The sequence below is a fragment of the Labrus mixtus genome, chromosome 5, assembly GCF_963584025.1.
Source record: "Labrus mixtus chromosome 5, fLabMix1.1, whole genome shotgun sequence".
Taxonomy (NCBI): domain Eukaryota; kingdom Metazoa; phylum Chordata; class Actinopteri; order Labriformes; family Labridae; genus Labrus; species Labrus mixtus.
Window position 1 is genome coordinate 31,185,150 of NC_083616.1, and position 23,682 is coordinate 31,208,831.

At 43.4% G+C, this 23,682-nt stretch overlaps 1 protein-coding gene across 1 annotated transcript; it reads right to left on the reverse strand.

Annotated features, from left to right (window-relative positions):
• Nucleotides 1-3,818: 3,818 nt before the first annotated feature.
• rasl10a (RAS-like, family 10, member A) lies at nucleotides 3,819-22,086 on the reverse strand. The gene is made up of 3 exons (XM_061039302.1): nucleotides 21,798-22,086; nucleotides 9,346-9,470; nucleotides 3,819-5,945 (listed from the first exon to the last, which is right to left on the reverse strand). Exons 1-3 carry the CDS (start codon nucleotides 22,011-22,013, stop codon nucleotides 5,675-5,677), a joined length of 612 nt encoding a protein of 203 aa, XP_060895285.1. The 5' UTR covers nucleotides 22,014-22,086; the 3' UTR covers nucleotides 3,819-5,674.
• Between the last annotated feature and the right edge of the window lie 1,596 nt (nucleotides 22,087-23,682).

A 23,682-nucleotide genomic window follows, 5' to 3' on the forward strand; every position in this document is an offset into this window, starting at 1 on the left:
AGAGGATCCAGAGCACAGAGCTGGACCCGATAGAGAGGAAATGCCTCACGTAGCCCCCCCGTGTTCTCTGAACAGGCTGTCACTAAAGCAACAGGGATTTCCATGACAACATGAGAAACAGTTAAAGTCAGTGACGTTAGGAGGGAACAGCTTCTGAGTGTGGATGTGAATGGAGATTACCGATCTACAGATTCACTTCTATGTTTCAGACCTGCGTCATGTGATGTTGTTTTCTAAACAACATTCCTAAACATTTCACATGCGGTTTGGCTGCTGGTTTTAATTCTGATGCGGATCAGGTGAGCAGGGACGTGTCCACTCTTTTTGGACCGGGGGGGGGGGCATGAAGTTTGTGTGCATCAATCAACATAGAGGGTTTCTTATGTACCCAAAAAATAAAGTGTGGCCTACTGAATCTAAATTCAAAGTAGGACTATATCAAACAATTGCAAGCAGCTATCCAAATGTCTAAAATACACTTACAGTAGTAGTAGCCTACAGAAACGTTGCAAATAAATTATTTTTGCAGATTTTTTTTCTACTGAAGTCATAAATGGTTGTAGATCAAATATGAAAGTGAAAAATGTACAGTATTGACATAAGTTAAAGTGCAGTAGTGTAGACATATTATCAGCAGAAACTATTCAATATAACGGAGAGTAGACAGACAAATGAAGTGAACATGAGTGCAGGGATAATTTGTAAATTTAACATGTGCAGAACAGATGACAGTATGGAGAGACAGATATTATCATGATGACAGTTCTCTGCTCACATGAGGTGAGCTGTTGTACAGAGCAATCAATCAACAAGTTTTCTTATGTACCCAAAAAGAAAATGTGACCTACTGAATCTAAATTCAAAGTAGGACTATGTCAAACAATTGCAAGCAACTATCCAAATGTCTAAAATACATTTATTAGTAGTCTACAGAAACGTTGCAAATAAATTATTTTTGCAGATTTTTTTTCGACTGAAGTTAAAGTCTTTATATGTGATTTTTCACACTTAAATGTAATATTTTATTATTATTAAAATGTATTATTATTATTAAATATATATTTTGGGGCGGCAGTAGCTCAATCTGTAGGGGCTTGGGTTGGAAACCGAAGGGTCGCCGGTTCAAGTCTCAGTGCGGACCAAATATGGAAGTTGGTCTGGTAGCTGGAGAGGTGTCAGATCACTTCCTGAGCACTGCTGAGGTGCCCTTGAGCAAGGCACATGTTTGTGCATGTGTGTGTATATTTCAGCCTATGTGTGTGTTTCATGACTTACAGAGTGTAAAAACAGAATTTCCCCTCGCGGGATCAATAAAGTAAATCTTAATCTTAATATAAATCAAGTATCTCCTCTGAAAATAACTCTGTGAGTCATGACTGTCTACAATGGGTGTAACACCCGAGTCCCACTGTCTGTGATGTTTTCAGAGTCCTATCTTCAGTTTGTTTACATCGCCAGGACGGCCGGCTGACTCCTCCCCTCGTGTATAAAAGTTGCTTAATTGAGGGACTAGAGAAAAGAAGAATAACATACTGTACTCACTGCTTAACTGTGTTTCTAGATCACGCTCATTTCAGGTAAATTTACATGCAGTGTGAAGATACGAGCATAGTAAAGATCGCTAGCATTAGCATGCTAACACAACAATGCAGCGCGAGTTGTTTTGGTTTCATGCTGGTGCTCAAGGGCGACATCTGCTGGATCAAAACATCACATATAAAGCCTTTGACTGCAGAGCCTGGCAGCACTCCAGCAAAATATGAAAAAAGGTTTTGTGTATCATCATAAACATAAAAATAAAGCAGCAGAGTTTACTAAGGGTCAGAAATATGAGGCATGTTTTTAAATGACGTCTTTGTAAGAACAGCGTTGCTACAACTAACGGGATTATATGGAGAAAAAGAAACATTGCATTTACAGTTCTGTGTGGTTAAATTGCCTTCCTGTCATTCTGTCACGGTTAGACGAGCTAAGCTGCGGGCACGGTTCATCATGACCCCTCTCAGGGTTGGGTTGAGGCTTATGCAGGTCTGCACTCAGGCCGCAGACAGCTGATTCTGCTGATTAGCACCATCAACCAGACCAGCTAATCAGTGAAATCACATGCTGTTTTGTTTTTAGATTGAACAGTTTTTCCTCTACTCTCAGGGTCATATGCACAGTATGCTCATCCATATTCTCGGAAACAGCATCTCCAAAAGCAATCATGTGAGAGTGTCTGTATTAGTCTGTGGGCGCTAACATCCATTCAGTCAGCCACAGCGAGCTCCTTACTGCCAGCAGCAGCTGCCTCTCAGCAGCACTGAGCCCTCCACCAGCTCCACTCTCTCTGTTGACACTGACAAGGTGGCTGCAGCCTCATTAAGTCACAGGTTTGATTAACCTCATTAACTCACTGATTAACTGTGTTTCTAGATCACGCTCATTTCAGGTAAATTTACATGCAGTGTGAAGATACGAGCATAATAAAGATCACTAGCATTAGCATGCTAACACAACAATGCAGCACGAGTTGTTTTGGTTTCATGCTGGTGCTCAAGGGCGACATCTGCTGGATCAAAAAATCACATATAAAGCCTTTAACTCACCATTTTTTATTAATTAAATTCTCTCCTATGTACCTGTAGTATAAACCAGATGTGTAGCGTGTGTGTGTGTGTGGGGGGGGGGGGGGGACACGCCCCTGCAGGTGAGCTCACAGTTTTTTTTATTAAAGCAACAACACAGAGAGCCTCTTATTCATGACAGCGTGCACAGTCTGCTATTTACTTTCAGGAGACTTTTGGGGGTCACATTAGGGGTCAAATGATGAACTACCTCCCAAATACACCTGGGTTGATTCTGGGCAGTTCTACTTTTAGAATTTCTCAACTTAATTTAATTTTTAACACTTTTCATATATAAAAAAACATGCAGTCTAAAATGCTGCATGCTTCAACGTGCTTCACAAAAGAATGACAGACAGGAAATAAAAACTGAAAATGACAACTATATAGATAAAATCCCAAAAGGCTAAACAGGAAACATGGTTAAAACATAAATAAAATAAAGATTAATACCATATAAAACAATAAAATATGTATGAATGAATTAAAATCAGTGAAAGTTGGTTCCAGAGAACAACCTGATGTTAAAACAATGATAAAAAAGTTTGACCAAGGCTAATTGGTTAATTGGTAAATTAAAGTCTTACTTTTAAATGCACCCTGAGAGCTCGCCATTTTAATATCGATGAGGCAGTGAATTTTGAATTCCACAGTTTAAGGGCATGAGGGACATTTAAAAATGAAGCACTTGTTTATGTCTCAGGTGGAGAATAGTTTGTAAATCTATTAAAAATAAACTTCTTAGATGATGATTTTGTTGTGTTGCATTATGTAGCTTGTCTTTAATCCAAACGGACACAAACACATCCATAACAAGTCTCCATATTGAGAAACTTCAGGTGTATGATCAAAACCAATTAAAGGCCACAGAAGCAGAACATCATAGAAATTACTCATTTAATTACTTGATTAATGTGTTTACTGTATTTGTCCATGTGTAACTATTGTTATTATCACACAGTGGCACCTTAAATATAAACTTTTAAACAGAAGTTTGTCAGATATTATATATGACAGATCCATATTGTCTTCTTGTTTTGTTTAATACACATTTTTAGCAACAAAAATACAACAATTGTAATAATTTCAAGGTGTGTCGTTTCTGATTAGGCTCCTGATAACATCGCTTTACCACAAGGTGGCAATGCTGCCAAAATAATCTCTCAGTGGTGTGAATGCATGCACAGGATTGAAAAGTGACGAGAGTAAAGATGGTGTTCTTTAAATGCATTTTAATAATTCTCCATGTGTCCCCAAAAAACAGAATTACTCACAGTACTAACACGGTTAAAAATAAATACAGGTAACATCTCTGATAAAAAACTGTAGCCCTTTTTATTTGAAAACGCGCAGCAGACAAACTGATGAGAACTCATGCTACACACAGTTGCTTCCTAGTATAACTCTGCTACATATTTCTATTTTCTTTTTTACTAAGAAAAAAACAAAAAAATCTAACATAACATAGCCATCTGTCCTGATCGGGATCAACACTACTACATCTTCAGAGAGAAATCATGAGCTTGTGCTCTCACGTGCCAGTGAAAAAACGACCACACTCACTCCACTCAGCTTGCTCATTACAGTGTCAGAAAAACCATGTATTACAAAAATTAAACACGATATCAAATGTTCACATCAGTGCAATTAAAACCCCTGACCCGTTGGCTCTACCAACAAAAGCATGCAATTCAATAACTCTATGACTCACTCTTATGTACATTTAGGTCTGCTTACTCTCAGTGCAGCCATGCTCACATACTACCTATAGCCTAATCAAAAGAAAAAGCAACTGTTCATTTCACAATATTACCAATTAGATACTGATATGCAAGCTTTATTAAGGTTCCCTGTGTGTCTGTGATGCACTCATGGGGACGTCTTTCAGCTCTGCCTCCATATTTCTGCATGAAATCTGAGCTTGAGTGCACAACATCTATTGAATGTGAGGCATTTTTAGTACAATATGGTGGAACATAAAGCCAGTCAGGCCCATTGGGGGGGGTGGGGGGGGGGGGGGTTATTGCTCCTTCCTAATCCAAAGCTTCAACATCCGTCTGTTATCATGCAGTGTCTGTCCTTTACTTTGCCTGAATGTCAGCTATCAAACCTGCCTCTCTATCTCCCTGTCCCTCACTCCTTCTCTCTCTCTCTCTCTCTCTCTCTCTCTCTCCCTCACACACACACACACACACACTCTCACACATCATACATCGCATGCACGGGGTCTTGTCTCAGACTTGCAGCCTCCTGCAGGTTCCCAGTTCCCTGTGTTTAATGTATTCATCAGAAACAGACACACTGAGTGAGGGGAGGGAGCAGATTAAAGCCCTACAGTACTACATCGAGATAGGGACTGCAGTATTTTCTGCTGCAAGACAAACCTTAAATCATCTCTCGGGTTTGAAAACAGGGACAGGGGAAGGAAAACAAAACAAAAAACAGGCTACTTCCTCAGAATCTAAAAATCAATTCCATCTAACCTCATTTCTACATGATCTCTCCCAGCAATGCAGCTCTTTTCTTATTCTATCTTGATGACTCTTAGCCGCACAAACTTCAAAGAATATCCAAACGTGTCAGGTATGAGCGTGTGCTTGACTTTACTGAATATGATGAATTCAAAAGGAAGACTCGATGATATTGCTGCCTCGCTGTTTTGAGTCTCACAATCTCAGCTTCAATCCTGTCAGACCCAAAAGACAGCCCTCTCTACACCTGCTGCTGTGTCATTAGGGAAAGCGCAGCCCTCGAACGTGGAGCCGTCTAGCTGATGTGAGCAAATATAACTGTGCTATTCTAGTCATACAGGTTTTCACCTGCTTCCTCTACTCTTCTCACACCTTTACATTTGGCAGAATTTGAGTAGGAAGTGGTTGGATGACCATGTGTGAATGTCAGTGTCTTTACAGCGCATAAGAGTCTAATAAACCTCATTATGAAAAATCAGCTCAGTAAAGCAGGAGGCCACAGGGTATATTTCCAGCCATTGAGATAAAAAGTTCTGTTTTCCACTGCCGCTCCTCGCCTAAGCTGAGAGAGGGGGGGTGGATGGGGGGCTCTCAGGGTCACATAATGGTGCAGCGGTTTCTCTGTAGCGCCCCCTGCAGACGGATGGAGGTGTGATTCTGGCGCATGCCCCGCGTCACAGCGATGCCCAGCAGCTCTTTGAAGAGCAGGACGACGTGCCAGTTGAACTTGGCCGAGCACTCGACGTAGCCGCACTTCCACGTCTTCTTCACCAGAACCGACACGGCCCTGCGAGGCATGAAGCGCTGTCGCTGCAGATCCCTCTTGTTGCCCACCACCAGGATCGGCACCTCGCTGCTGCTGCCCTCCCTGCAGGAAGGAGTGTGTGAGAAGCAAAGAAAGAAGAAGGGGGGGAAATGTTCAGTTCTAAAAAAGCACAGCTATCATGTCGGTGTTAGTCACAGTGAGTGTTAAAGATGTCTATGTGCTGTTTTTTTTCTTCTTCCATCTTGTGGTGTGTGGGGGTGGACTGGAGGATTACAGCTCACAGGCTCAAGGGGCCTCCCACCACACTGAGCAGCAACTGGTTTACAGCATTATAACGTGTGAAACAATATGCACTGCCAGAGGTAAAATACATACAAGATTTTACTCTGTTAGCTCATTTCTACAGTATTAATGAAAAACATGCAAAAAACATTTTTAGTAAAACATGCGTGTTCACCCATAATATTTCATTTTGAAATGAGTAATTTCCGGTGGTTTCTTCAGGATCTCGACTCATTTGTGTCACTGCCTCGGGGTTACAACATTGGCTTTGTGATGGCAATTTGATTTCAGTTGTCTTGAGATCTCATTCTTTTTGTTCTCATTATTCTGGGTTAACAAAGCTGGGTTTTTTTATTATTGTATTATGTTTTTGAAGATAATTCTTTGGGGGCCTTTTGCCTTTATTTGAGCTGAAGAGTGGGTGATGACATGAACCAAACTGTGTCAGAATCGGGAGTTGAACCATTGAACATTGTGACGAGGACTGTAGCTTCTGTTCATGGGGAGCCTGATCTACTAACTGAGCAAAACCAACACCCCTCAAGATAAAAGAGACAAAGCTTGTTTTATAGTAATAACAAGAACATTTCTGCCAAACTACAAAATGAAACAATCGTCTGGTCACTAGCAAAAGACCATGACATCATGCCTTGCTGCCGTTGTCGACACTAATGAGGTAAGTTACTCCTGTTCCTGTTTGTTTTCTGATTGTGAAACTCTGGTGAAGATAAATAAGTCGAGATCTCAAGAAACCAACCAGTAACCATTTATGATCACAGGAAAAAGAAGTAAATAAAATGTATGATGTGTGCTCGCTTGGGGCTTCCATAGTAACACAACATTGATAGTTCACTTGGGGGAGTGTTAAAAAAAAGGTTACTCAAGAAAATCCTGGATTGGACAAGAAAGCAAACTCTGTCATGGCAAAAACGCTGATTACATAAACCAGATTTCTAACAACCTGATTAGATTTAAAGGAGCAGTATGTAACTCTGACACCTAGTGGTTAAAATGGGTACTGCAGTCTAAATTATAAACATCATAGAGAGCTCTCTCCCCCCCCCCCCCTCTCTAGAGTCCATGCTCACACAGGTCACCATGTGGTGGACTCTGTAGCTTCAGTGTTTATCCAGCTCTGCATGGGTCTGTAAACCTTTCTGTGTTCTAACCTCTCTCCATTTTTCAAAAGCATCTCCAATATTGATCCTAGTTTGAGCACGTTTCTGCTCGTGGAGCTTATTAGAAACATGCAGAGGCTTTTTAGGTCGGGTACAATCACTTCTATCTGAACCACTTCTCTTGACCGCTTCCATCACTGCAACACCTGTTGGTTTGATAACTGCTCTCATATCTGGCAAACTGAGGGGCGTCCAAAACGGCCGTGTGGGGGCGTGTCTTAAAAGCGCCTACCTTCTCTGGTCCAAATAAATCCAGAGCATTCAGGAGCAGAATCTAAAGTTAGAAGGAGGACATACTGGCTGCTGCATTGTTGTCAGAGAAGCCAGCACTTCAACATGTTTCCTTAATGTCTGATCATAAAGTAAGATACCTTTATCATTTCATTCAGTAGACTTCCTTGCCAGTTGGGTGCCAAACGCAGTGGAGCTGAATACTTTCATGATTATTTTCATGAAATAATATCAACACTCTGTAGTAGGTCCAGTTAAATTCACTGAGCATGTTTGATTAAATCAGGCACATTATGAATGTTTGAAGGAGCAGCGATGTGTGAGCACACACCTGCTGACTTGTTGAGCTCGACATCGGCTGAGCTGTAAATTGTTAAAGCTGCTGCATTAACAATTTACCTCGTGCTCGCTCTGTGGATAAAGGTTTCTCTTTGTTACATCATGTCTCATCTTCTGAGAAGGGGTTTTCCTACTTATGCATATTTGCCCGTCTGCATTGACAGATGGATAGATTGCTCGACAAAGAGGAAGAAACAGAGCGACTGATGTACAGTACAAATCTCAAGTCCCCGAGAAGAGCGTGTTAAAGATGTTGGTTTGTAAAAGCCTCTCACTTTTCTCCTCCTCGCAGGTTGTGCTCACATAACAGACTTAAAAATATCTCCTCACGTATCTGTCGGAGCTGCAGTTTGTTTGCACAACGTGATGTACTGTTTTTTTGTGTGTGAGCGTGTGTGCATGCAGGAGTGTACACAGGAATTATGGAGCCAACACTTTCTCACAGTCCTCCCTGAGCTGAAGGTAGGAAACGTGTCGGAGAGCAAAAAATAGAAAATCTACATTCGGTTTTGTTTTCATTGGATTCTGCCAGCGGGATTGTCTGCTGCATTTTAATGATAGGCTATAAAGTATGTATTTAAAGGTCATATAAACACAGATACCTTTATGTTGACATCTACATTATTACCATCCCTTGCTGTTAAAGCTCCATTATTCATGATTGTCGTTTAAAAACAGCGTCCGTCCCTTCTCCCGCTCCTTCCTCCCCCTCCTCCAGTCTGACCTTAGATCTTTTCCCCCTGCAGTATAATCACACATTTCCTCTGTTTTTCATTCCTCCTGCAGTCAACCTTTGCTTCCCCAGCTGCTGGTGATAATGGTTTTTCTGTCATGGGCCATAAACATTCATCGTAACACATTTTGGAGCTGCAGAAACATGGGGGAGATCTTTGCTGGCAGTTCGGACGGCAGAGCAAACGAGGCCACCCATTGCACCTTTCAATATGTAAATATATGCAGATATGCCAGCAGCATGAACTGTGGAGCAGGTGATGCCTTTTCATCCGTCCTTTCCCCACAAGTGACGGGTTTTGTGGAGGTTTTTTGTTTTTTATTGGTTAAAAGCCAGGCAGGGGACCTTTGTTGTGACTCACTCTAGTTTTGTGCTGCACTCTTTCTGAAACCAGAAATATCCTGAGGATCGTCTTTAAATCAGCGAGGATGTAGAAGCGTTTGAGGCAGCTTTCATACACCAATGAATGCCAGAATCAAATGTCATTACTAAACTGTCAGAATGCAGAGCGGAGTGTGCTGGATTAAAAGATATCACAGCGAGCCGACGATCTATCACTGTCACACTGTCACAAATGTGTAATTGGGCTTTGTGGCAGTCAGGCAAAAAAAAAAAAAAATGTCCCTGCTGTCTCCTGACTGTTGATGTGAATGTGTCAGGGATCAGGCTAAACAAGCTCTATGTCAGTGTCATGTGTGTTCAGTTTCTGCGTGGCCAGCTGAGGTTGTGCAGTCCGTACCTGTGCTCCACTATCTGCTGTCTGATCATCTTCACGTATTCAAAGCTCTCCACGCAGCAGATGTCATACACCAGGATGTAGGCGTTGGCATTGCGAACACCTCTGCAGCGCAAGTCCAGCCACTCCTAATGGACAGACACACAGAGGGAAACATGAGTACACAATTTAGTAGATATATTTGGGATAAGACGGCTGATCAATCAGTTCATCCGTCCACCAACACAACCATGAAGGAAAAGATTGTTCAAAGAGAAACAGATCACCAGAATTTAAAGTCTTCATATGTATATATAACATATAAATAACTCTGTGAGTCATGACTGTCTACAATGGGTGTAACACCCGAGTCCCACTGTCTGTGATGTTTTCAGAGTTTTCAGAGTCCTATCTTCACTTTGTTTACATCGCCGGGACGGCCGGCTGACTCCTCCCCTCGTGTATAAAAGTTGTTTAATTGAGGGACTAGAGAAAAGAAGAATAACATACTGTACTCACTGCTTAACTGTGTTTCTAGATCACGCTCATTTCAGGTAAATTTACATGCAGTGTGAAGATACGAGCATAATAAAGATCGCTAGCATTAGCATGCTAACACAACAATGCAGCGCGAGTTGTTTTGGTTTCATGCTGGTGCTCAAGAGCGACATCTGCTGGATCAAAAAATCACATATAAAGCCTTTAAAAAGCTGTTTTTTGCTCTTGCGGCTGCCTTTTTTAATACAAAACCAACACTGTAGCATAGCGATCACTTTTTCAACAACAATAGCGGGCATAGAGGTGCTGCTGATGCCAGGACACGATTCATTGACATTGTTTCCATGTTTTCTGGGTGATATATCTTTGAACAAGGGAATATAATAAGCATACAGAGCGCTGGTGAGAAGCGCTTTGAAACCGAGGTCAGCTCACAAAGGCCCCATCACTGGACAGAGACCCGAACTGACCCCACGAGGAGTCAAGCTCTTTCAGTACGACCATACTCAACATCAACAGCAGTTATGAAAATATCATAATATTCACAAATCTTAATAAAAATGAAGCACAATTCTAATGTTTGTTAGCTCAACAGCCTCAAAGATCCACCAGCTTTTTGATGCTTCGCTCCAGTAAGGGACAAAATGTGGCGTGCGTTTCTGTGAAATGCCTCTGAGGGGACTTTGACTCAAAGTCAAAGTTTTGCCCCGCTCCTCTGCTGCTCGACTGCGTGCATTAAAGTGCAGAGTCAATAAAGTCCTGGAGCGTGCATGAAGTGTCAGAGCTGCAGGACAAAGTCATAAAACATGGTGACGCTGGGGCGCCACGTGCACGCCGCCCGAGCTACACACATTCAAGGACAGAGACAGAGGTTACAAGAGATAAGAAAACACAGCGTCCTGTCCAGAATTGTAAAAAAAAAGAAACAACCGTCTCAAGCTTTTAAGGTGCAGTGCACATGCAGTGTGGCGGGCAGCAACACTTGTTTGATGGTAATGAGGCTGAAACTATAATTAAAACACTCAGCATAAGAGGGAACATTTGAACCTTAGTGTGGGGGGGGGGGGGGGCAGTTACTTCTGAAGAGAAAGGCAGCGACCCATTCTTCTATTCATGCTGTTTTCTCAGAGCTCGCTCCAACCCACCGCCACAACAACCGCCGACGCCGCCTCCAACAGCATGCAATGAATTTATAAGCATTTGATCAGATAAAAGAGGACGAGGGAGAGACAGGAAGAAAAAGGATGTGCTGAGGGAGGGAAATGAGAAAACAAACGCAGCCCTGAGGGAATGTCGAAGGAGATGAAACAACCAGCGGTGAAGGATCAAGAGACGAGCAGTCGCACTGTCAACATAACCTCAGGGGTGCAAACACGCTGCTAATGAGGGGTCCTGAGACCCTGAGCATGTCAGGAACTCTGTGCAGGTTCACTTCATTTCTTTTTGGGTTAAATTCAATATAATTGAAGAGGCAAACAGACGATACTGTACAAACAGTAGAGATGTTCTCTTCTCTCTGCAGAGTAAGAACACAGGCTGAATGCACTCGTACATCTGAGGCTGCAGCTCGGCATATTGCCTGCAGGGTGAATATTAAAATCTGTCTGGCTGCAGGTCGTCCTTTAGTTTCTGACGCCTTTATTGCAACCAGTTTAAACCAAGCGGCTCCCTCCGGTGTTGAAAAGTGAAGCCGACGCAGAAGGATCAGAACCTGCAGTACCTTGAATGTCCACTTGATGTTGGTTGCAGAAACCTCGAATGCCACATGTAGCTCTAGCGAAAGTTCAAACAGGACGACTATATTTTTGCACGCTCGTTTTTATTGTGTATTCTCACACCGTGTCAAATCACTCCTCCACACATGCTCACTCATTACTTCTCGTAATCATCACCTGGTCACATCTATCCAATCGCACTGCTCCACTCCCCTCATTGTTAGCCTATCACATGCTGCTGTCTCTTTAAAAAAAAGGTTTTCTCTTCCACTAGTTCATTCATGCCATCGTTACGAGCGACCCTCCACCTCCCCCTCCCCCTCGTCACCAAGCCATCGTGGTTTCATCACCTCCTTCATCCCATCAGCCTCTGATGACATCATTAAACCGTCTCCTCATCAACTCCAGTCTTCACATTTCAATCAACTTCTTCATCGCATCAACCCAGACGACATCATCCGTTAACACCTCGGATCTTGTTGCCGCTCCGGGCAGACATCTTCAAATCGACCTGTCTCCCCTGTAGAGTTCAAGCGCCAAAGATTCTCTGACAATCATCTTATCTCACATGTGTAAAATAAACCTTTCATCTTTCAATCATTTACTCGTCTCTCCTGATTGAAACACACACATTCAAAAATGCAGTCTTTGAACGTGTTTACAGTCCGGATCAAAAATGTAATTTGGTCTGAATATCTCATGTCTCGACTGGCACACAGGGGATGAACTTTTCTATAACTCAGAAATAACCTCTGTCCCTGGTGTTAGGTTAAACCAAAAGTGAGTTTGAGACAATATGGCGACTGTCATTGATCATCTTCAGAAGTCCCTTCAGATTGTAGCCATGGGGTCATTTCCATCTGTGGTCCGTTGGCAGCAGCAATGCCAACTCGGTTTGAACAGCATCATGTCTCATCATAAAGCCACTGACGGCCCGATCCCCACCTCTCCTGGCTCCGACTCTGCACACCTCCGATTGTTAAAAAGCCGTTGTTAAAGTTTGGACTCTCTTCCTCCTCTTCCTCCTCCTCACTATCATCACTCGTGGATTTGCCAACTTACACTCCACTTGAATTCTTCTCCTGTTTTTCAAGATTTCTTTTTGGGCCTTTGTGCCTCTGTATTGGACAGGACAGTGGACAGAGTCAGTAACGGGGTAGAGAGAGAGAGAGAGAGAGTGTGGGGAGAGGAGCCACAGGTCGGACTTTAAAGCGGGCCGCCTGTCTGGAGGACTAAAGCCTCCATACATGAAAACAAAACAAAGTAGTTAAAATAGAAAATAGGGGTTTTTAGAAGGGTTATGTGCTCGACTGTTTCTTGGCTGGGTGCGGTGACTTGCCATTGGTCCGATGCCAAGCAATGAATAAAAAATGTTCTCTGAAATGTTCAGTTTGTTTTCACTTGAAAGAGGTGGAGTAATGAGCAGTTTTCTGTTTGTTTCACCAGGAAACCATGGTGTTGTATTTGTCTAAATATGAGCACATGAAATATTGTCAAATAGTGCGGGCAGACTTTTTATACTTTTTATATAAGCAAGCCTTTCTAGTCTTCTGACTACACCACATGTCACCCTTCACTCACTGATGGTAGAGGTTGCTATAGAGACCATCAGAAGTAACTAACCCCGTTCATACACACTCATACGCTACCGACCAAGCAGCATGAGCAATTTGGGGTTGTGTTATCTGGAGACACTTAAAGCAGGTAAAAGACTTATTGCTATGTTACAAAGACCCGGCCTATCCAGCAAAAGTTACAGTGGTAAGAAAAAAAGTGCCTTATTAAAAGGCAGAAATCTTCGGCCGGATCCCCGACATCAAGGTCAAGGTTAAGGTCAAGGTTTCTTTATTCGTCTCCCTAGGGAGAAATTTGTCTCGGATGCTGGGAAATTGCTGCATAGACACATCGAAACAATATAAAAACAGGAATTACAAATGTGCAAAAAACATTTAGCTTATCCGTGCTACAGTTCACCCAAGTGTCTGCTTACGTATCCATACACACACGCACACACATGTGGTTGCAGGAGCTGGGGGTCGAACCCACAACCCTCTGGTTGAGACACATTATGGCTAATAATCAAAATCAGCTATGGATAAAACAAATGGGATTTTTTACTTCAGGCACTACACTGTTGAGCCCTGTCGACCACTGCTGAAGTATTCTTTTAACAGAAATATTTTCCAGATTTTCTCATTTCTCAAGTCATCTGAGTCGGTGTTTATTCAAAGGTGCTGCTTGTATATATTCTCCCCCCGAGGGCTCACAAACTAAAACCAAAGCAGTGGCTCAAAATTTGCACATTTTGCAACGACAGTAGAGGAAACCTCCCTCAGGGGGCCCTATCTGACAGCACTCACGCTTGTTGCCCTGCTAAGCGTTGTTTGCATTATTCCTGATGAATCCAAAGTTTGAGATACCGTGATGCAGCGAGCGCGATGATGATGAATCATTCGATCTAAGTTGTTTCAACTCGTGAAGTGTAGTGTACGTTTTCTCCTTCTACCTCCTGCAACAGCTTGTGCAACTTGAAGCAGGAGCGTGAGAAATCCAATTACACCGCTCTCATGATTGGAGAAAATGTGCTTTTTGAATCAACATGCAACAACACAGGCAATCTGCACAAATAAGATCTGGTGATAATTTACAGCGGGGGGTGGGGGGCGGGGGGGGGGGGGGAGGCTGAGGGAGCCGGGGCCCCCGATCAATGCAGCTTCTAATGATGATAGCACTAACACACAGGTGTCACAGAGGAGTAATTTGCCTTCGCTCAGATTGGATGAGGGCGTTCGAGGGGGTTTGTGTTTAGGTGAGGGGGGAAAGAAAAGCCTCACACATCAGCAGAGATAATGAGGAGCGTTAAGCACAGAAGAAAAACATGCAGCACTGCCATCAAAAGTAAAAGAGGAAGCAAAGGAGGAGACGAGGATTCATCCCTTTTTTCTTCTTTTCTCAGTTTGAATCAGATTTCAGACAGCGAGGAAAACATGAAGCTTTTATTCCCTCTGTAATCACCTCTATGACAGCGTGTCCAGTATGATTTCAATCAAACAACTGAGGAACTGTTCACCTTTTTTTGCAAAACAAGCAAGACGCCGCATATCATCTCAGCTCACAATTCTCACGATAATTGCCTCAATTGTTGACGTGCCATGCACACAGGGGGCTTCAGTTGCAGCCTTACATCCCTGTGCGGCTAAAAATAGCATATCTCATATCTCTTTGTCATCCAAGTCCTGTTTTTAAAACGTGGAGGAGGGGCTGCAAACAGGAACAGCATTTCAACAAACCCAAACAAGAGAAGAAATGTAGGAGTTAAGAATAAGACAAGACGAGCGTAGCAGAACATGGCTTGAAAGAAACTGAAATGTATTTAAAATGCATGTGTGGGCATGTTTATTTGTGTGTGTGTGTGCTCGCTCGGATGTGAGAATGTGCCTGTGGGAGCGTGAACGTGAAGTGTGGAGCCACTCTCTGTATCCTCCGGTCGCTCTTCTTAACACACAACGTGCAAAAAAAAAAAAAAAAGAGCATCTCATCCATCGCTCCTCGAGAGCCAAACAGATCATGTTTCCCTGACGACGGCAGGCCATGGTCACTTTTTGAGCCGCCTGTGACCAAGCTGTCGTGTCTCCTGATGTAAAGGGGGGGAAGCAGCTTTAAAGGGATTGAGTGGCTGTGATGGATCTATACTGGAGCTTCAGGAGGGAGGCCACTGTAACCTGCTGGGGGGGGGGAAGGGTGATGAGCAATTAGAAATGTGTCACACATGGGTGACTCTGGCTGTTTTTTAAAATTAAAATCTGTGAAGTCCCCTGTGGATGACGCTCTCATTACTCAACGGTGACCTATAGCAGGCAGCCAATAACACCTGTACAGTCTGCTTTGTCCTTTGGAGTTATTCTGCTGGTTTGAGACGACCTGCAGAGGACGGAGTGGTTCTGATTTATTGCTCTCGCTTAGAGAATCACAAAATGCTGCTATAAAAGTATCCAGCTAATCTCTGAGATCAATATTCATTTCCTCTGATGTATTTGGTCTCCCTCCATAGTCCTGATTCTGATGGGGAGGGGGGGAGGGGGGGAGGGGGGGTATGACAGCATTTCTACAGCGGCCCTGAAGGTCAACTGCAAAACATTTCAGAGAATCCAAAAAATATTTTACTGAACGCAATAAGATTTAAAGAATAGCTAAAATACATCAGAAAATGCAAACGTATAAACGTAAAATATGTTTTATGTAAAAATATTTAATGAAATGCAAAAAACATGTCATCAAACAAAAATGTGTTTTTCATGAAACGCATGAACAAAGTGTAAAAACATTAAATGGAACGAGGGATGGAAGAACATTTTATTGAACGCTAAAACATTTCACCAAACAAAAAAACAAATTAACAAAACACAAAAAAAATGTAGGAAACATGAAAACAGTTCACGGAAACACAAAAACATTTAATTTAAAGCAAACAAATATCTAAAGAAACGCCAAAATATATCATGTAAGTTAAATAAAACGTTTATGTGTTTTGTAAAATATTTTGAAATGTAACTGTAAGTAAAAGAAAACGACTCTTTGTGGTTTTACAGAAAGTTTCTTGGAGCATTAAAACTTTTCTTTGATACAAACTGAACGTAACACATCTATAAATGAGCCGAGCAGACTCTGCTCTTTTCTCTGTATTAAACTCATTTCAGGTCTGTAGCTTCATACAGATTACAGTTTACAGATTAATGGTTTAAAAACTAACAAATAATCATCTCCAAACTTGAACTATCTCTTTTAATCATGCTGGTTTACAGCCTCCTCTGAGCTGTAAACCAATCATACTAAACTCAAATATATTCTTACAACACAGCATGAATCACTTCCTTACAGTAAGTTGTGTTATATTTATTTTCAAACAACTTATGTAAGCAAAACTTTGGCACACTAACACTTAAATCCTTTTTTTTTATACCTCATCCCCTGCTCAGGATACTCACACATCCAAAGACTGGCACGTCTGTGAGAGCCAAAAATAAACTCTTCTGGACATGAAAAGCTGGAAAAGATCATTTCCAGCCTGTTATCAAGGACAAGATGGACAAAGATAACGGAGTAAAAAAAATGTCCATTAAGAGCATGAGAGGGAGATGAGAGTGGGAGGAAGGCACAGAGATACACGATGGCAAGAAGGGAAAGAAAGACAAGAAGAAAAATCATCAGTTCTCTGTCAGGCTTAAATCCATCTGTCAGTACATCCTATTGACACACTGTAACAGATGCGGTCTAAATGACGCTATCAGCAACACACAGATACACCGCGGAGCAAACAAATCATCACAGCGTCTCTCCGCCTCACGCTGAACTAATAGAAATCTTTCCTGTCTCCAGAGTTGAAGAGGATAAAAATGGCTGTCGACTTGCCTAAAAATGAGGTCACAAGGAACGTGCCAGAACATCACTGTTGTTCCTTCAAATATAATCTGAACTGATGAGAAGCTGACACGCTGCTGAGGCACGGAGGCGGACTGACTCACTCCATTCTGCAGCTTATTCATCACAAATTTCAGAGGACATTATGAAAACCTCATTTGGTTGTCCTTACATCGACGCCGTCCATTAAACCCCTGAGCAACCTTTACTAATTGACTGCAGCACATTCCTACCGTCTCCTCTGTTAGTCTTTTTTATTCCCGGCCAGTATTCTCGCAGGGAGCTGTGCTTTAATTCAATCTGCTTTGTAGCTGAAAGTAAATTTCAATCAGGTTTCTTTGTGCCGCCTTCTCATTGTGTCCACCGTCCCTGACCCCGGGTGCGTCTCTCAGTCTGCAGGGTAAATAAAGACGAGGACGGAGAGTCAAGCCGGCTCCCATGTCTCGTCACTGTGAGAACAGAGGACAAAGAGAGCAGGACAGAAGCAGAGAAGAAAAAAAAGTACAGGCGGCCCTCACAGGGTTGTTCCTCCGCAAATGAGGAGTCATAAATCTGTCTGAGAGAATTGTTGTGGCAGCACTCGGCTAATGGTTTTCTCTGCCTGTCTACCTTCCACAAAGTGGCCTTCCAGACCGGCACCAAGTCTGAAAAGAGCAGGACATTTTCACACAGTCTCATACTAGAGTTGTCAAAATGCCAGAATTTTAAACTTGGATATGATACTAGAAAAAAACAAAACAATATTCACTCATTCTCTTTCTATATCACAGCAACAACAGCAGAAATCCTAAGCAGCCCATACAAGTTATTCTTGATTAAATATCTAAAAATTGCAGGTAAACTCCTGCACACTGAGTAAATTGAACAAAAACATTGGCACATTGGTTCTGACAATTTCTGTCTAAATTGCATGAACTGAAAAATTGCATTCCTGCACAATGTCTAAAATGCATAAAAGCACTGGCAATGTTTTGGTACCTTTAATTGCAGGCACATTCCTGCACGTTGAGTAGATTGAACAGAAACCATAACGATGCTTTGGGGTCAAAAATAGCAGGCAAACTACGGGGACAATGTCAAAATTGCAAGAAAGCAATAGCAATCATTTGGTGCCACAAAACTTGCGCACACTGTCCGAATTTGCACAAAAACTTTGACTACATTTTGGTAAAGTTAAAGGCAAACTTCTGCACACTCTTGAAATTGAACAAAAACATCTGCAACACTTTGGTGCCGAAAAACTGCAGGCCAAATTCTCACACAATGTGTATAATGCACAAAAACATTGCCAACATTTTGGTACTGAAAATTGCAGGCAAACTCCTGCACACTTGTCTAAAATTGCCAACGTTGAGACGCAGCCACAGTGTGAAGGCGTTTGTCTATAATTTTAGATTTGAATTCTTTTCCTCTCATACGTGTCTTGTGAAAAAGATGCAGTTTAAACAAAAAGTTTTGGTACTTTTCAAAGTTTTATCGATCAGTAAAACATCACAGATTGATCAACAAGTAGCTGTGGAACATTTTGACCACCTCGTACCTGCATCTCCTCCAAAAACACTTCCTACTCTCCCACTCAGCATGCTCCTCTTCTTCCCGCTTTCTGCTCACACCTACATTCCCACACTTGTTCCCTAATGGGGGTTAAGCACCGTTTAGCAAGAAGAAAGAAGAAACTCAATCAGGACGTCTTTACCGAGGGTCTCTGCGGACGGTTAAACAATGAAGCAGACCTCTCCAGGCTCTGTAACAAAACGTTAAATCCACTGGAACAGTGACATGTAATTCAACAGCTTTCCTGTCAGAGGTTTTCCACGTCTGTGCGGGGGCTTTTCAAACCAACACTTTGGAGGCCTCCAGTTCAAGCTGCTCTCTCTTTTTTCTCTCCTCCTTGGCCTGATCTCATTTTCTCAGCGGCACCTCGTCCGTGTAGATAACAGCAGCTGTTGTTGGGAGGGCTATGTGTGAAAGTTGACGGGGAGAGAAAAAAGGGGGGAAATGTTTCCAGCTCCGGCGGTACAGCAGCGGAGTCAGGTGTGGTGACCTTGGAGATTTCTATCTTGAAAGCCTTCTCCACTGAGGCAGCACCGAGACAGGAGGCGAAACAAACAGCTCGAGTCGCAAACCAAACGACCTTTCACACAGAGACACACAAATGGAGACGCACACACACTTAATCTATACTTTTTTAAAGCCGGTAAAGAGAGGAAGAGAAACCTCCTAAGAAGTTTTCTAACATGGCAGGATGAGGATGGATTTACTGTTTGTGTTCCTCCTTAAATACTGGCTATAAGGAGATCCCGTCCTACAGCGATTACCGGATCCACAGCCCTCTTTTAATCTGTTTTTTTAGTTTCATTGTCGTTATCTAAGATTCTAGATAAGTGCTATATGAAAGAAAAAAAAAAAGTTATTGTAATTATTATCGAACCCCAAACCTTCTGCTAGAGAGACCACCAACTCCACCACTGAGCCGCAGCCGCCCCAATACCATTATATACAGCAGTGGTTCCCAAAGTGGGGGTTGTGAGACACTGGGAGGGGGGTCTTGAGATGTAAAAAAAAGTAACATATCACATCTTATCACATCATTATAAAAATACAAACAACTGTTCTTCAGTGCTGATCAGCTGATCGCAGCATTAAATGTTTTAACCACCTTCAGGGACAATGGGGGTCCTCAGTTGGTCACACCGTTATTTTGGGGTTATCACGGGCTGAAGAGTTTGGGAACCCCTGATATCACTCTTGAGGACCGCAACATGAGCGTGATAGAAACAGACAGTAGAGAGATATATTAAAGGAGGGCTCCAGGTTGTTAACGCTGAACACAGCGTGTTCAGTCGTTATGTGTCGGTCGACTCTTTTATGTGAACGATGTTGAAGAGTTGTTTACCTTTAGACAGAATGTTGGGATGATCTTTTTCTCCACACCGCTCGGTCAAAAAAAAAACATTTGAGCGTCAAAATGGATTGAAAGATTTAAACTCACATAGGGAAAGGGGAACCACTGAGGTAACTCGTGATATTTCAAGTCGATCTTATAACAAAACATCACAATATCTGTTATGATAAGGCTTTAGGAGGATTCACTTCAGGGTCTTTAGCGGTAGGTGTGGTTGGTAGGAGGAGAAGCAGGGTCATTATGATGTCACACCTGAGGAGGGGTGTGGTGGCTCTGTGTGGAGGCATTAAGTTACGGGCTCACTGGCCTTAGCGTCAGGCGCTACGATAGCATTTAGCTGTGGGGTTGCGTGGCGGCGTAACAGCCCCCAAAAGGGTAAAGCACAGGATGAGTGTATTTATTTGTCAGTTTCATCTCCTGTCACGATTCATCCTTTAACTTCTGGTCATTATTTCGCTGTCTTCATCCTTCCATCAGCGCCACCGTGGGGTGCCAGGTGAGTGACAGGTGAGTCAAATTGGTGGGGGGGGGGGGGGGGGGGGGGGGGGGGGATAAGATGGGGGAAATCGGCTTAGAGCGCAGTTTCTTTAAACTGAAATATCTAGATATTTGACATCAGGTTGGGCTTTTGACCTCGTATAATCAGCCGGTCCTGAGGAAAGATAGGGCCATACTTCACAGTGAGTGTGACCTTTGACCCTCAGGTCGTCGTTTTAGAGCTCCTGTGAGGGTTAGGGTAAAGACTAAAAGACTCCAAGTGCAATTAATATGTTAAACAACAATTAGATATTTGTTGCTCTTTTTGCACTTGAATAGCACATTTGCACTCCTCCACTTTGCACTTTAATAACTTGACTTTCCATTCTGCTACGAGCTCTTGACTGATTTTATTGCGCTGTTTTTATTTGGTTTTATATTTTTGCTGTGTCGTCTGATAATTAGTGTTGTTTTATGTTGTATGGTGATGTTGTCCTCGTGTTTCTCGTCTTCTGTGTGCTCCTGTTGCAAATTTCTCCTTGTGGGACAATAAAAAATCTGAATCTGAATGAATCAAAACAATGATTCGATTATTGTATCACACGAGTCAGGACGATGATATATCGCTGTATCAACGTTTTGCCTCACTTCCTCTTGCATATGGATTTTGGTTTCCAGCACTTGTATAAGAAAAGCTTTAGGAAGTTGATTTCATGATCCTCTTATGTTACTTATGATTACTGTTGTTATTGCACAAATAAAGAACGTGTACAACATGAACATGTGACAGTACAGATTTGTAAATAAGGGGGGGAACTCTCGTTGAAAGCAAAAAAAAGCCTCTGGCAAAGAACACCTGAGATAACTCCTCACTGTCCCTGCTCTGCAAACAAACCTTGTGTATTCAGAGCTGCGGTGCCTGACCCTGCAATCAGATGTGTCTGCAGCTAATGAGGTGTGGCACCTGACCTGTAGTCATGAGCGAAAGGCCAGCCGTGTTCTATTTTTAAATCTGGACTTTAACCAGGTGAAGCCTGCAGCAAAAAACTTGCCATTATTTTCTGTGCAGAAGAGCCCAAGATTAAAAAAAACAGGGAATCTGCGTTACAGAGCTGGATACACACACACACACACACACACACACACACACACACATGCTCTCAGATGGGAGACATGTTGGGGATTAATAAACAACAATATGCAAGCTGGCATTCCTTCCTCACCAGAGAGAGAGAGAGAGAGAGAAATAGAGAGAGAGAGAGTTTACAACGTCAAAGTGAAGCTCTCCAAGGCTTTAAGTCAGGCGGGTCTCCATAGCAACTAGTTGACTAGAGACAGTGAGGGGAGAATAAATATGATAGGTGTTTTTGTCTTTAAGGAATATCACAGCTCATTAAAAGGAGATTAAGTGGATTACAAAGGTCGTGAAAAATGTGTGATCTGGGCAGATAGAGACATGGTACCTGACTGGAGCTGGATGGAAAGGAGGAGATTGGCGGGACGTCCAAAACCTTGAGCTCGTACATGTTGCCGTTGAGGATGACGGAGGGTCTGTACACGTATCTGGTCCTGGTCGGAGTGTACACCTCCGAGAAATCGTTATAGATGAACTGGCGGATTATAGAAGTTTTCCCCACTCCGGGAGCACCGATGACTGCGATACTCAGCGTCTCCACCATTCCTGGAGCTCGGGTTCAGCACCATGGACAGCGGCGACGACAAACCACAGATGTGACCGTGCAGAGAGACACACACACAGCTGGCCGCCGCTGCTGCTGCTGCTCTGGTGGAATTTCAATCCAGCAGCCGCTTAATGAATCACCTTAACCGGGTTCAGCTGCGTGAGATTACGCGAACCAATGACCGAGCGGATCATCCAGAGCGCAGAAAAACTTTATCTCCGTTAATAAAATGAAAATCCGTGCAGCTTGGAGGTTATCAGAAATAAATCCCAGCCGTGATCACGCAGATGGATGGAATTTCGTCCAACACAGAGACACAAACTCTTGTTTTTTTTCCAGAGGACATCCCCAGGCGACCCCGTCCCCGGAGAGGAAGCGTAAAAGTCGGTCCTCGTCGTCCCCACACATGGACATAATCTCATCCAGGCTAGACTCTGATGACCTTGTCTTCATTGATTATCGCCTCCTCTGCACCTCTCACTCATTTTCCAGCGATGCACCACATCCACAACCTCCGCCAGCGCGCGCCTCCATCACAGGCAGGACGCGCGCGCAGCAAACGCCGGCCTCGCGAATACGCTTTCCACGTGTTCTGAAATCTCACACAACCCCATGATCTTTATTTCCTTTCGATGACGGAGAGATAGATTCAACATCCGGGAATCTGGAGCCTATTAACGAGCAATGTGTGTGTTTATGTGTGTGTGTGTGTGTGTGTGTGTGTGTGTGTGTGTGTGTGTGTGTGTGTGTGTGTGTGTCTGCCTTCAGAGAGACTTGAGCTGCTGAGGTCTCTCTCTCTCTCTGTCTCTCTCTCTCTCTCTTACTCTCTCTCTCCCTCTCTGTCTCTCTCTCTTACTCTCTCTCTCCCTCTCTCTCCCTCTCTCTCTTTCTCTTTCTCTCTCTCTCTTCTCTCTCTGTCTCTCTCTCTCTCTTACTCTCTCTCTCCCTCTCTCTCTCTCTCTCTCCGTCCCCCCTCCCTCTCTCTCTCTCTATCCCTCTCCCTCTCTCTCTCTCTCTTCTCTCTCTGTCTCTCTCTCTCTCTTACTCTCTCTCTCCCTCTCTCTCTCTCTCTCTCTCTCTCCGTCCCCCCTCCCTCTCTCTCTCTCTATCCCTCTCCCTCTCTCTCCCTCTCTCTCTCTCCCTCTCTCTCTCTCTCTTCTCTCTCTGTCTCTCTCTCTCTCTTACTCTCTCTCTCCCTCTCTCTCTCTCTCTCTCCGTCCCCCCTCCCTCTCTCTCTCTCTATCCCTCTCTCTCTCTCCTTCCCCCTCCCTCTCTCCCTTTCTCTCTCTCTCTATCCCTCTCTCTCTCTCCCTCTCTCTCTCTCTCTCTCTCTTACTCTCTCTCTCTCTCTCTCCTTCCCCCTCCCTCTCTCTCTTTCTCTCTCTCTCTATCCCTCTCTCTCTCTCTCTATCCCTCTCTCTCCCTCTCTCTTACTCTCTCTCTCCCCCTCCCTCTCTCTTACTCTCTCTCCCCCTCTCTCTCCCCCTCTCTCTCCCCCCTCCTTCTCTCTCTCTCTCTCTATCCCTCTCTCTCTCCCCTCCCTCTCTCTCTCTCTCTCCCTTTCTCTCTCTCTTCCCCCCTCTCTCTCTCCCTCTCTCTCTCTCCCTCTCTCTCTCCCCCTCTCCCCCTCTCTCTGTCTCTCTCTCTCTTTTTCTCTCTCTCCCCC